Source organism: Muntiacus reevesi, chromosome 4 (genome assembly GCF_963930625.1).
Source record: "Muntiacus reevesi chromosome 4, mMunRee1.1, whole genome shotgun sequence".
In the NCBI taxonomy this organism is placed as follows: domain Eukaryota; kingdom Metazoa; phylum Chordata; class Mammalia; order Artiodactyla; family Cervidae; genus Muntiacus; species Muntiacus reevesi.
The window spans coordinates 134,767,307-134,782,506 of record NC_089252.1 but is presented as its reverse complement, the minus strand read 5'-3'; the positions used below and the strand labels follow the sequence as shown (position 1 = coordinate 134,782,506).

The 15,200-nt window shown below is 37.2% G+C and overlaps 1 protein-coding gene across 2 annotated transcripts in view; it reads right to left on the bottom strand.

The window, feature by feature from the left end:
* Window positions 1-15,200, bottom strand: part of TMTC3 (transmembrane O-mannosyltransferase targeting cadherins 3) — a 60,036-nt gene that overhangs the window by 34,550 nt on the left and 10,286 nt on the right. For both annotated transcript variants that reach the window (XM_065934175.1, XM_065934176.1), the window contains exons 2-5: window positions 6,593-6,809; window positions 4,714-4,932; window positions 3,301-3,400; window positions 112-227 (exon numbers count right to left, since the gene is read on the bottom strand). In XM_065934175.1, coding sequence (XP_065790247.1) covers window positions 112-227; window positions 3,301-3,400; window positions 4,714-4,932; window positions 6,593-6,790 — 633 coding nt within the window. In that variant the 5' untranslated portion in view covers window positions 6,791-6,809. The remainder of the gene's footprint in view (window positions 1-111; window positions 228-3,300; window positions 3,401-4,713; window positions 4,933-6,592; window positions 6,810-15,200) is intronic.

The window sequence follows — 15,200 nt, the reverse complement described above, 5'->3', positions numbered from 1 at the left end:
ATATTATTGGTAAAGCAATTTATATGATGATACATTTAGAAAATAAATTCATTAGAATCTGAATCAAACAATATAAAAGACAGCAACAAGGAAATTTATATTTCTCCTTACCCCTTGGGCAATAAATACTTCATATACACAGCAAATTCCCACGACTGTTATTCCTTGTTCTTTACACAGTGTTGCAACAGCCACTAAAAAAACTGTCAATGCAATTGGAGTCCACGCTACAATTCAGGAACAGAAAAATAAAAAAACACACAAAGACAATTTTACAATATCATAAAAGAATAAGACAACAATTAGATATTACTGAAAAACTTCAAATGTTGTAAGCAACTTTTGCTTTATATATTCAAAACAGTACATTAATATATATAATTCAAACTAAAAAATTTTGTGAAGAGGAAAATTACCTAATCAAATGCTAACATTTAAAAACAAAGGTAGGGTGGCCAATTTGGAAAAGAGAAATTTAGTGTTGAGTGCAGTGATTAATGAACTATCAATTTGAAATGAAGATAAATATCTGAAATTATCATAGAGATATCTATACACTTTATTATATCTGTAAGTAATTAAAACTTTGAAACTGAAAACTACTGGGCAAAGTACATTACCATTGTTACTGGGAAAAAAAAAAAGACGAGGAAAACTAAAACAGGTTAACAATATGCATTTAAATCAATACTATAACAAAAATCTGTAATAGAATATTCACAAGTTCTATTTAAAGGGAAAATTTACATTCATCAATTGTGAGTAAATGTCTTTTGTACTGTGTGCTTCTATTTAGTAGTAATTTGATTAAAGAATAATGAATTGTGAGACTAAATCTGGATTTACCACTAATTTGCTTTGGGATTTTAGGCAACTTTTTTGAGCTTCAACTTTCTTATCGGAAAATATGATTTATAACTCTTCCACATGGTAGAATGATTGTGTGACCTCAGGTTTTAATAGGAACATTAATCAAATAAAACTCAAATAACTGACTTAAATCCAGGTATAAATAACAGAATTCATGAATTGACATTTAAAAAAAATACATATGTTAAATACAGAATCAATTTCAATAATCAAAATCTATTCCAATTTCAAACACAGGTTTCCAAGCTGATTTTACATGTGTAAAGACACATATCTTCAGTGATCATGTATTTATTTTTAGTTATTTTTAGTATTTACTACATTTGCAGGGGTCACGTACAGATGTGAGAGTAGGACCTTAAAGAAGGCTGAGTGGCGAAGAATTGATGCTTTTGAACTGTGGTTTTGGGGAAGACTCTAGAGAGTCCCTGAAGAGCAAGGGGATCAAATCAGTCAATCTTAAAGGAAATCAACCCTGAATATTCATTGGAAGGACTGATGCTGAAGCTCTAATACTTTGGCCACCTGATGTGAAGAGACGACTCATTGGTAAAGATCTTGATGCTGGGTAAGACTGAGGGCAGGAGGAGAAGAGGGCAACAAAGGGTGAGATGGTTGGGTGGCAACAACAACAGTGATCAGAAGCTGCCCTGGGAAGCCTGGAAATTTCTATCCTGGGTTTAATTAAGTCACTGGATGGACACAGTGGCCCTGGTCTTTTTCATTATTAGACAGTGGTCAATAACTTTCAGAGAACATGTGGCCTGAGATCAAAAGCCTTTTAAAATAAGATAAGTAGATATCTGAAGGGTACTACAGTTAAAAAAGAGAGAGTACAAACACAATAACATACATTAACTAAATAAGAATTACCTGAAAAGATAAACTAAGAAGTTAAAATAATTTAAAACAAGTGATTCTAAAGGAAATAAAGAAACTGGAGTTACAAAGAATAAGAAATTTTAAAAATAACCAAGTAAAATTACTAAGAATGAAAAAATATAATAAAATGAAAGGCTACTTTGGCTAGAATGAAGAAAGTTTCTCTAAGAGGGAAACCATTGAGCTGAGGCCTGATGATGCAAAGAATATAAGTAACTATGTGAAGATGTGACGAAGAAAATTCAAGCAAGAGGGAACAGCAAGTGTAAAGGCCAGTGCTTCACCTGTTTGAAGATCAGCAAGGCTTCCTTGGCTATAGTGGAGAGACTAGGGCAAACTGTAGGAGACACGCTTAGGGAAGTAGGCAGAGGCCTGAGTGCAGTCCTGAAGTTCACAATATACGCTAAGTTTATCATTTATGTTCAGCATGGTATTTAAAGATGACCTTGGCTTGCAGTTCCCTATTAGTTACTGAACTAACTCTCACTGCATGACAGCCAACAGGGAAAATAGGGTTACTGCTTCCGATGAGCTAGGTACAGATTTAAATGCCTTAACACGCTTAACTCAACTAATCCTTCTCAACAGGTAGAGACTCTTATTACCTACATTTTATAAAGAAACTAAAGCACAGAGGTGATGTAATTTGACCAACACAGTAAATGAAGCTACTAAACGGTGGGCCTGAAACGTGAAACTGGGACTCCAGAGGCCATGCTTTTAACCACTTTGCTACGCTGAACCCAAATTGTTTTAAAAAGGCATTACGCGTAACAGCATAAAGCAAACCTACTCACATGACAAATCTAAGAAGCTGTTTAGCTGAACTGCTTATTTCTTGAAACCTCATTTTCATACATATAAAAATGAGGCTCCTTATCATCAACGCCTTGGGTCTATAGTGAGAACATTCTCCAAGAACAAAGGAAAAAAACCTCAGAAATGAATTTTAAGATTAACCAGATTAAGACCATTATGTGAAGTCCCTTTCATGTTCACTGTATCCACAGTCTTTAAAAATCACTTTTATTGCCTGGAATTTGTTTTCTGACAATGCCAAGCATCACTAGGACTAGTGGGCTAATGTATACAAGGCATTTTCCAATGCAGATGACATAGAGGGAAGTCAATGAACAGCTGAACTATGATCAACACAATGAAAGTTATACTCTAACAGGATTTTAATCTTGCCTAAACAATACACGTTATAGCCTTCACAGGCGTTATTTATAGAAAGACAACTAAGTATTGCTACTTTAATTATTTGGAGGTAATGGCAGACAGAACTAAGAATAACCCTAAAACTCCTATATTCTAGGGAAATTTTAAAAAATTAGATCAACTAGAAATTGCTAGTCATGATAAAATATAAACTACACTCAATTTTTAATACTGACAACATTGCATACTTTTCTTATGTCCATAGATGCTAAAGTAATATGATATATAAACACCAAATACGGCATAATAAGAACCACTTGAAGTAAGTACAAATTACTTGGTTGAGTTTTACAGCTAAAGGAAAAGTATTGAATATTAGACATTTACCTATGGAATTATCTGGTCCTTTTGATTTAGTATATGACAAAAATGCAGCTAGAAAAAAGATAGATGACAGAAGTTCTGCTCTTCCTACAACACCTGTTACCTGGAAAGGGAAAAGCAGGGGAGTCCATATTAATGAAAAGCATTTTGAAATTTTAACTATATATAATTGCAACAGCAGTTTAATTAGAAATTAAGCTGCTGTAATTTTTCAAGTGCACATTTGTTTTTTAGGCATTCCTTTAGTGCCCTCATGTGGTGAATTTGTGTATCTTACATAAAAATATATTCATCAGTAACTATTAGCTTTTATTATTTTAACTATCAATAATTATAGACTCTGAGGAAGTTGCAAAAATAGTATAGAGAAGTCCTGTTTACCCTTTACCCAGCTTCCTTCAACAGTAACATCTTACACAAAAATATAATATACCATCTAGACTTAGTTCTAAATTTTTTTTTAAAATATGTGTTCTTAAAATATAAGTATATAACAAACTCAATACATCATATCTCACAAATAAAACCTGCAAAGTTTAAAAAGACAATACATTTAAAAATATCCCTTTAAACTTAAAAAAATTTAAATATAAAATCCCCCCAAACTCTTTAAAGTATTCTGAACTCACTATAAAACTTAAAACAACCTTTCATTTTTGTAGATGTATAGAAAAACGTTCACTTAAATACCAAAAGGTTCAGGATATTGGGAGAAACACACAACGACACTGCATCACACACACACACACACACACACACACACACACCTCTGCAAAGCTTCAACATACAGACTACTGTTTCAAACTAAAAGCTTATAATAAAAAACTGAATAGAGTACTCCTTGCTCTGCTGAGAGGCAACTTTGGAGTCTCAAGATTACCAAATTAAGTAAGGTTATAATTTGAATATGTGTTGGTCATGAGCAATACTGACAATAGTAGAGACAGTGCCCAATTTTTAAACATAAGGTAATAAATAATATGAAATTACTGAGCATCATTTGTTAGGATGTCTGCTTACGTTTGCATGTATTTTGATACATTTTCATGCCTTACATAAGTTTCTATTATTTTCTGTCCTTTGAAACACAAACAAAGCCAAGTTGACAAATACTTAAAATCTTTATTCACAAAAGAAAAAATTGCAAAGAAAAGAATTGTATCCATTTTCACCTTACATTGCTAAAGCTGAATAATTACACACTATACTCATGAATAAATGTTTGTTTCAAAAATTGTTTTAAATTGAAAATTTTTACACAATAGGAAAGCTATATCCAGTGCGTTACGAAGGTAAGACACTGTACCAACTTAAGGAGTCTTTAAATACTTGAAGTCATGATTAATTTTTTTTCCTTAAAAATATATACCATTATAGTCATGTGTAGGAATAATGCAAAAAATAAATTTTACTTACTGCTTCTGTGTGTATTGGGTGCACTGCAAAAAGTAAAGAGGCAATCATACTACTCTGGTTATTCAGAAAAAGTCTGCAGACTTTCAGAAATATCACACTAACCACAGCATGAAAAATCATATTTAGGAGATGATATGACATTGGTGTTAGTTCACTGAACAGATAATTTAAGCGAAATGTCAATACTGTTAAGGGACGGTAAGACTTGTGGCTTCTCTCCTATAAAGAAAAAAAAACAATCACTGATTATTAAAGTATCTTGGTTCTTCTGGACACATAAACTAATCACTGCTTTTACTACTAAAGAATCTACATGTGGCTGAGAAATAACAATAAAATAATGAAGTGTCAAGAATAACACAAATGTAAAAGATAGCTTTATGTGTTTTGTGTGTGTGTGTGTGTGTGTGTGTGTGTGTGTGTGTGTGTGTGTGTTTCCCTATTTGTCCAAAAACAAGGCAATCTCCTCTTTGATATATAGTTGAGTTCAGTTCAATTGCTGAGTCATGTCTAATTCTGCAACTCCATGGACTGCAGAATGCCAGGCTTCCCTGCCCATCTCTTACTCCTGGAGCTTGCTCAAACTCATGTCCATTGAGTTGGTGATGCCATATATATATGTGTATCAGTATATATATATATACATATATATATACACACACGCTGATATACAGTAATCAAAGAAAAGAAGAAAAACATTTGATTACTAATCTCTCTTCAATACACAGATAAAGAAAATAGGATAATAGTGGCATTAATCAATTGTAGTACAGGATTTCCCTCCAAAGCCTGTTTCCCAAACTATTACCAAAAAGCATTCATGTAACTGCTGGCTAGATTTCCAAAAGGAAATGTAAGAATAGAATGATTACCCAGTGCAATTTAAATAACAATGACTCAAAAAGGTACTGCCTAGTTGTCTTATGAAAATATACCTCCATAATGTGTAAACCTGAATATATTAAACCAAAAATTCCTAAGTACTACACAGGGAGTATATAAGAGAAAAACCTTCTTAAAGAATAAACATCTTTGCTATTGTAGTCTCGACTTGTAGTAGATCAAATTTTATGTTAGGGGCTGAATTTCTTCATAAAATAAAAGTTACATTTAACAAGAAATATTTTTACTCTAAGACAAAATCAAAGCAGATTAAAATCCAAATAATTATTAGATATGAGATATGGCACAAATAAAAATTTTTAATAAATCCTTTTTTTCTGCAGAAAAAGTTAACATGTGTACTTCACATTTTTACTCAATCTATATTGAAGCTATGTAATTTTTAAATGGTTAATGCTTAGTTGCTCCGTCGTGTCCGACTCTTTGCAACTCCACGGAATGCAGCCCGTTGTGCTCCTCTGTCCATGGTGAGTCTCCAGGCAAGGATACTGGAGTGGGTTGCCATGCCCTCCTCCAGAGGATCCTCCCAACCGAGGGATCGAAACCAGGCCTCCCACATTGCAGGTGGATTCTTTACCAACTGAGCCACCAGGGAAACCCTTTAAAATGGTTAAATATACTAGAAATAGTTATCTCCTTGGCTTGACTCATAAGAAAGAAAAAAGAAATGAAGTCAGTTAGCAAGAAATAGATATGCATTGCCCTTATTGTTCTCCTAATACATTTGGTTTATACACGCACATATTAGTTTTAAAACATTTAAGCCAAGGTACACAATCAAGGAAAGTATCAGGTACTACTTTAAAAATGATAATCATGTTTTCCGCTTCCTATCTCATTTATTACAAACATTCATGTCTTATATAAAATTTCTGAGGAAGAACTCTATAATTGTCATGATGACAATGTAGACAAAATATAAGAACTAAACTACCAAAACATTTTAAAATCTGAGATACATATAATTCATACTTACTTCAGACATAGGGGTCCCCCAGAAATCATTCTGAAATAAAGTTTTTAAAGGTGTAGATGGATGCAGGTCTTTATTATCCAGTATTGCTGAAACATCGTCAAAAACAAAACCACAAAACAGGCTGTTCCAATAGCAAACAGCAACCACACCAACTATTAAGGTTACTTCTTTGAGGTTAATATCAGCCATGTTTTCCATAAGCACTCGTGGACAGTATCTGGGGAAAAGAACATGAAGATACAATGAAATAGTGAAGCTGCTCAGTCATGTTCGACTCTTTGCGATCCGATGGACTGTAGCCTACCAGACTCCTCCATTCGTGGAATTTTCCAGGCAAGAGTACTGGAGTGGGTTGCCATTTTCTTCTCCAGGGGATCATCCTAACCCAGGGATCAAACCCAGGTCTCCTGCATTGCAGGCAGACGCTTTACCCTCTGAGGCACGAGGGAAGCCCAAAATGAAATAAACAACATTTTTTAAAAAAAATAAGCACAGTTTTAATAGAAGGATAATTAGTAAAATAAAGACAAAATGTGAATTCTCACAGAGAATTAATTCTTTAAAACGCAGTTCAAAAGCCTTCCACCTAAGAAGCATTAGTAGACCACCTTTCCATATTCCAAAGGTAGAGGGAAATGGCACCCCACTTCAGTACTCTTGCCTGGAAAATTCCATGGATGGAGGAGCCTGGTAGGCTATAGTCCATGGAGCTGCAAAGAGTCGGACAGGACTGAGCAACTTCACTCACTCACTCACTCTCTTTCATGTGTGTTTTCATACCTCTACTACAGTTGTTTATCACATCAATCAATCTTTAAGCCTATCTCTTTAGTTAACTAGTTAGCTAACTTCTTCAGCTGTCACAGGTCAGCTGGGAAACAAAGATAACTAAAGAAAATCTGGTATGATATGTCCCAGCAGGATCTAAATGAATCCTTGTGGGAAAACAAATGCATACTTTAAAAGACACTGATCATGGGTTTTCTAAAATGTAGATAAATCTCAAGTTTTAGTATCTTATGAATCTAAAGATCAACTATTACTTAAATCAAGAGTCCAAACTTGTAGCCTGAAGCCTTGCTCAGATTGACCAAGTCTTTTTAAAGTGTCTGTCTTGAACGCCTTTAAGCTCACTGTATACTAGCCAGTTTAACTACAGTTACATTATCTTTCACTGAGTTATTCCATGGATTTATGTTATCTGCTTGGCCCCTGGGGTATAGAAGCAGTTTATGATCCAGATATAAACTATGGTTTTCCTTTTTCCCAATGTAACAAAAACCTTTAATCTACAGACTGGCCTTCATTCATACATGACAATGCATAATTTAAGTCACTGCTTTAAAAAGAATCCAGTGAGAGAATGTTTCTAGAGTAGAAAGAACTATATGAATTGGAGGTTACTGAAGAAACAACCCTATTTTAAAAATAAGGATGGAAGGCACTGTAAGAAAGTGAGCTGATGAATTACTTTTCTAGCTTGAGTAGTGTCATTAGCATAGCTTTAGTTTAACACTTGTGGAAGGAAGAATAAGCTCCTCCCCAAATATGTAAATCATCTTAACCTGTGAATATGTTACCTTACATAGCAAAAGAGACTTCACAGGTGGGACTAAATTTAGGATTTTGAGATGAGGAAATTATCCTGGACCATATAGGTGGGCCAATTCAATGAAAAGAAAACTCACAAGTGAATGAGGGACACAGGAGAGTCAAAAAAAAAGTAGAGGTCAGAGTGATATGATGGCTAGCTGGGGGCCACAAGTAGCACAGCAGAAGCTGGAACAGGCAAAGAAACACAGTATTCATTAGAGTTCCTCAAAGGACTACAGCCCTGTTGAGGATCTGACTTCTAGAACTGTAAAATAATAAACCTGTTATTTTAAGCTACCACATTTGTGGCATGTGTTATAGTAGGAACAGGAAATTAATGTATCACTCACAGAGCCAGAAGATCTGGAACCTGAGTTAAATCTGTAGGAGTTCTGGTCAGATGAGAGAAGAACAACAGGAGGTTTCAAATCAGATGTAAAATTTGTATAAAAATGCATACACAAGAGCCTATGTGAAGGTATTAAATTATTTTAGTTAAGAAAACTTTGAAGTGAAGTCCCTCAGTCGTATCCGACTCTTTGGGACCCCATGGACTGTAGACTATCGTGCTCCTCCATCCATGGGATTTTCCAAGCAAGAGTACTGGAGTGGGTTGCCATTTCCTTCTCCAGAGGATCTTCCCGACCCAAGGATTGAACCCAGGTCTCCTGCATTGTAAGCAGATGCTTTATCGTCTGAGCCATCACTTTAGACTACATTAAACCCTTTAAGTGCTGCACTCAATATGCCAGAAATTTGGAAAACTCAGCAGTGGCCACAGGACTGGAAAAGGTCAGTTTTCATTCCAATCCCAAAGAAAGGCAATGCCAAAGAATGCTCAAACTACCGCACAATTGCACTCATCTCACATACTAGCAAATTAATGCTCAAAATTCTCCAAGTCAGACTTCAAAAGTACATGAAGTGTGAACTTCCAGATGTTCAAGTTGGATTTAGAAAAGTCAGAGGAACCAGAGATTAAATTGCCAACATTTGTTGGATCATTGAAAAAGAAAGAGAGTTCCATAAAAACACCTACTTCTGCTTTACTGACCATGACAAAGACTCTTGACTGTGTGAATCACAACTAACTGTGAAAAATTCTTCAAGAGATGGGAATACCAGACCACCTGACCTGCTTCTTGAGAAATCTGGATGCAGGTCAAGAAGCAACAGTTAGAACTAGACATGGAACAACAGACTGGTTCCAAATAGGGAAAGGAGTACGTCAAGGCTGTATATTGTCACCCTGCGTATTTAACTTACATGCAGAGTACATCATGAGCAACGCTGTACTGGATGAAGCACAAGCTGGAATCAAGATTGCCCGGAGAAACATCAACAACCTCAGATATGCAGATGACACCACTCTTATGACAGAAACTGAAAAAGAACTAAAGAGCCTCTTGATTAAAGTGAAAGAGGAGAGTGAAAAAGTCGGCTTAAAATGCAACATTCAGAAAACTAAGATCATGGCATCTGGTCCCATCACTTCATGGCAAATAAATGGGGAAACAATGGAAACAGTGACAGACTTTTTTGGGGGGCTTCAAAATCACTGCAGATGGTGACTGCAGCCATGAAATTAAAAGACGCTTACTCCTTGGAAGGAAAGTTATGACCAACCCAGACAGCTTATTAAAAAGTAGAGACATCACTTTGCCAAAAAAGGTCTGTCTAGTCAAAGCTATGATTTTTCCAGTAGTCATGTATGGATGTGAGAGTTGAACTATAAAGAAAGTTAAGCATCAAAGAATTGGTGCTTTTGAACTGTGGTGTTGGAAAAGACTCTTGAAAGTCCCATGGACTGCAAGGAAAGCCAACCAGTCCATCTTAAAGGGAATTTGTCGTGAATATTCACTGGAAGGACTGATGTTGAAGATGAAACTCCAATACTTTGGCCACCTGATTTGAAGAACTGACAGGGTCTTTGAAAAGACCCTGGGGGAGGAGCTAAGATGGTGGAGGAATAGGACGGGGAGACCACTTTCTCCCCTACAAATTCATCCAAAGAACATTTGAACGCTGAGAAAACTTCACAAAACAACTTCTGACTGCTAGCAGAAGACATCAGGCGCCCAGAAAAGCAGCCCATCGTCTTTGAAAGGAGGTAGGACAAAATAAAAAAGATAAAAAGAGAGACAAAAGAGCTAGGGACAGAGACCAGTCCTGGGAGGGAGTCATAATAGAGGACGTTTCCAAACACCAGGAATCCCTCTCACTGGCGAGTCTGGGGGAAGTTTTCGAATCTCGGAGGGCAACCTAACTGGAAGGAAAAATAAATAAAACTCACAGATTACATGCCTAAAAGCAGCTCCCAGCAAAAAAGTACCCCAGACGCCCACATCTACCACCAGCAAGTAGGGGCGGAACGGAGAGGAGAGGGCGGCATTGCTTAGGGTAAGGACCAGGCCCGAATGCCCTGAGGGCAATCGGAGGGAGCTAAGGTGAGATAGTAACTTAAACTGTGGGATAGAAAGAGAGAGAGAGAGAGAAAATTAACCGGCCCAAACACACTGCGGGCCCCTTTGCAGAACAAAGCGACTGAGCAATTCCAGAGAGGAGCTAGCTGGTGGCGGACTGGCCCATCCCCCGCTGGAGGCAGGAGGCAGGGGGGAGGGGAAAGGGGCAAACTCGGCCCCAGAGATGGCACCCCCTACCAAACTGCAAACAGGCCTCCAGTTTCTAACCAAAGACTTTCTGAGATTCTGGATGGTCGATATAGGCTGGGGCTGCAGAGGAGAGAGGGCACTCCGCACCCGGGGAGAGTGCGCCCGTCAAGCTCCTGGCTGCCTGAGCTGATCCGGCCGGGGAAGGCATGAAACGCAGGCCCAACCGAGTTCCCACTTTTGTGTAGTACCCGAAAACTGGAACCACACGCAATGCAGGGCCCGCTCCATATAGAGCAGCCGGGAGCCTTAGCAGTGTAGACGGGGAAAGCACACACCCGTGAGCGGGGCAAACCCAGTGTGGCCAGAACACTGTGAGTGCTCCCCACACACAGCGGTATCTGCCTGCAGCGACTCTCCCTCCCCGCAGCAGGACTGAACTAGCGAAACTGAACAAGAGACCACCTCCGCCCGCCAGTGTCAGGGCGGAAATTAGACACTGAAGAGACCTGCAAACAGAAGCCAAATAAACAAAGGGAACCGCTTCAGAAGGGACCGGTGCAACAGATTAAAAGCCCTGTAGGTAACACCGACTACACCGGAAGGGGCCTATAGATATTGAGAAGTGTAAGCTGGAACGAGGAGCTATCTGAAACTAAACCAAACCCACACTGACCGCAACAGCTCCAGAGAAATTCCTAGATATATTTTTACTTTTTTTTAAAAAATTAAAACAAAAAAATCTTTTTTCTTTTCTTTATTTAAATTTCATTTTCATATATTTTTACTATTTTTTTTTAATTAGGAAAAAATTTTTTTCTTTTCTTATTTTCTTTTAAAGTCCTCTATTACTCCTTAATTTTCATTTTCATTTCACTATAACCTTGCAAAAAAAAAAAAAAGAGAGAAGCCCTATTTTTAAACCAAACGTCATATATATTTCTAAAATTTTTGTGTTTTTGTTTTTAATATTGTAGTTTTAAGAGTCTAACCTCTACTCTAGATTTTTAATCTTTGTTTTTCAGTATTTGATATCAATTTTGGACATTTAAGAATCCAATATTCAGTACTCATTTTTACTCAGGAGTGTGATGATTACTCTCTCCCCCTTTTGACTCTCCATTTTCTCCCCCAGATCACCTCTATTTCATCCCTCCCCCTTCTCTTCCCAATCCAGTTCTGTGAATCTCTGTGGGTGTCTGGGCTACGGAGAACACTTAGGGAACAGAGTACTGCATAGATCTGTCTCTCTCCTCTTGAGTCCCCCTTATTCTCCTCCTGCTCATCTCTATCTCCCTCCTCCCTCTCCTCTTCTTCATGTAACTCTGTGAACCTCTCTGGGTGTCCCTCACAGTGGAGAATCTTTTCACCATTAACCTAGAAGTTTTATTATCAGTGCTGTATAGTTGGAGAAGTCTTGAGACTACTGGAAGAATAAGACTGAAATCCAGGGGCAGAAGACTTAAGCCCAAAAGCTGAGAACACCAGAGAACTCCTGACTACACAGAACATTAAATAATAAGAGACCATCCAAAAGCCTCCATACCTACACTGAAACCAACCACCACCCAAGAGTCAATAAGTTCCAGAGCAAGACATACCACGCAAATTCTCCAGCAACGCAGGAACACAGCCCTGAGCGTCAACATACAGGCTGCACAAAGTCACACCTACGCATAGACCCATCTCAAAACTCATTACTGGACACTCCATTGCACTCCAGAGAGAAGACATCCAGTAAGCTTCCCTAACCAGGAAACCTTCACAAGCCAATCGTCCAACCCCACCCACTGGGTGAAACCTCCACAATAAAAAGAAACCACAGACCACCAGAATACAGAAAGCACACTCCAGACACAGCAATCTAAACAAGATGAAAAGGCAGAGAAATACCCAACAGGTAAAGGAACATGAAAAATGCCCACCAAGTCAAACAAAAGAGAAGGAGATAGGGAATCTACCTGAAAAAGAATTTAGAATAATGATAATAAAAATGATCCAAAATCTTGAAAACAAAATGGAGTTACAGATAAATACCCTGGAGACAAAGACTGAGAAGATGCAAGAAATGTTTAACAAGGACCTAGAAGAAATAAAAAGAGCCAATTAAAAATGAATAACGCAATAAATGATATCAAAAACACTCTGGAGGGAACCAACAGTAGAATAATGGAGACAGAAGATAGAATAAGTAAGGTAGAAGATAAAATGGTGGAAGTAAACGAAGCAGAGAGGAAAAAAGAATCAAAAGAAATGCGGACAACCTCAGGGACCTCTGGGACAATGTTAAATGCCCCAACATTCGAATCATAGGAGTCCCAGAAGAAGACAAAAAGAAAGGCCATGAGAAAATACTCGAGGAGATAATAGCTGAAAACTTCCCTAAAATGGGGAAGGAAATAGCTACACACGTCCAAGAAACCCAGAGAGTCCCAAACAGGATAAACCCAAGGCAAAACACCCCAAGACACATATTAATCAAATTAACAAAGATCAAACACAAAGAACAAATATTAAAAGCAGCAAGGGAGAAACAACAAATAACACACAAAGGGATTCCCATAAGGATAACAGCTGATCTTTCAATAGAAACCCTCCAGGCCAGAAGGGAATGGCAGGACATACTTAAAGTAATGAAAGAGAATAACCTACAACCTAGATTACTGTACCCAGCAAGGATCTCATTCAGATATGAAGGAGAATTCAAAAGCTTTACAGACAAGCAAAAGCTGAGAGAATTCAGCACCACCAAACCAGCTCTTCAACAAATGCTAAAGGATCTTCTCTAGACAGGAAACGCAGAAAGGCTGTATAAACATGAACCGAAAACAATAAAGTAAATGGCAACGGGACCATACCTATCAATAATTACCTTAAATGTAAATGGGTTGAATGCCCCAACCAAAAGACAAAGATCGCTGAATGGATACAAAAGCAAGACCCCTATATATACTGTCTACAAGAGACCCACCTCAAAACAAGGGATACATACAGACTAAAAGTGAAGGGCTGGAAAAAAATATTTCACACAAACAGAGACCAAAAGAACGCAGGAGTCGCAATACTCACATCAGATAAAATAGACTTTAAAATAAAGGCTGTGAAAAGAGACAAAGAAGGACACTACATAATGATCAAAGGAACAATCCAAGAAGAAGATATAACAGTTATAAATATACATGCACCCAACATAGGAGCACCGCAATATGTAAGGCAAACGCTAACGAGTATGAAAGAGGAAATTAATAGTAACACAATAATAGTGGGAGACTTTAATACCCCACTCACAACTATGGATAGATCAACTAAACAGAAAATTAACAAGGAAACACAAACTTTAAATGACACAATGGACCAGTTAGACCTAATTGATATCTATAGGACATTTCACCCCAAAACAATCAACTTCACCTTTTTCTCTAGTGCACCTGGAATCTTCTCCAGAATAGATCACATCCTGGGCCACAAATCTAGCCTTGGTATATTCAAAAAAATTGAAGTCATTCCAGTCATCTTTTCTGACCCCAGTGCAGTAAGATTAGATCTCAATTACAGGAAAAAAATTATTAAAAATTCAAACATATGGAGGCTAAGTAACACGCTTCTGAATAACCAACAAATCATAGAAGAAATCAAAAAAGAAATCAAAATATGTATAGAAATGAATGAAAATGAAAACACAACAACCCCAAACCTATGGGACACTGTAAAAGCAGTGCTAAGGGGAAGGTTCATAGCATTACAGGCTTACATCAAGAAACAAGAAAAAAGTCAAATAAATGACCTAACTCTACACCTAAAGCAACTAGAGAAGGAAGAAATGAAGAACCCCAGGGTTAGCAGAAGGAAAGAAATCTTAAAAATTAGGGCAGAAATAAATGCAAAAGAAACAAAAGAGACCATAGCAAAAATCAACAAAGCTAAAGCTGGTTTTTTGAAAAAATAAACAAAATTGACAAACCGTTAGCAAGACTTATTAAGAAACAAGGGGAGAAGAGCAAATTAACAAAATTAGAAATGAGAGTGGAGAGATCACAACAGACAACACTGAAATACAAAGTATCCTAAGAGACTACTACCAGCAGCTCTATGCCAATAAAATGGACAACTTGGACAAATTCTTAGAAAAGTATAACTTTCCAAAACTGAACCAGGAAGAAGTAGAAGATCTTAACAGATCCATCACAAGCAAGGAAATCGAAACTGTAATCAAAAATCTTCCAGCAAACAAAAGCCCAGGACCAGATGGCTTCACAGCTGAATTTTACCAAAAATTTAGAGAAGAGCTAACACCTATCTTATTCAAACTCTTCCAGAAAATTGCAGAAGAAGGTAAACTTCCAAACTCATTCTATGAGGCCACCATTACCCTAATTCCAAAACCAGACAAAGATGCCACAAAAAAA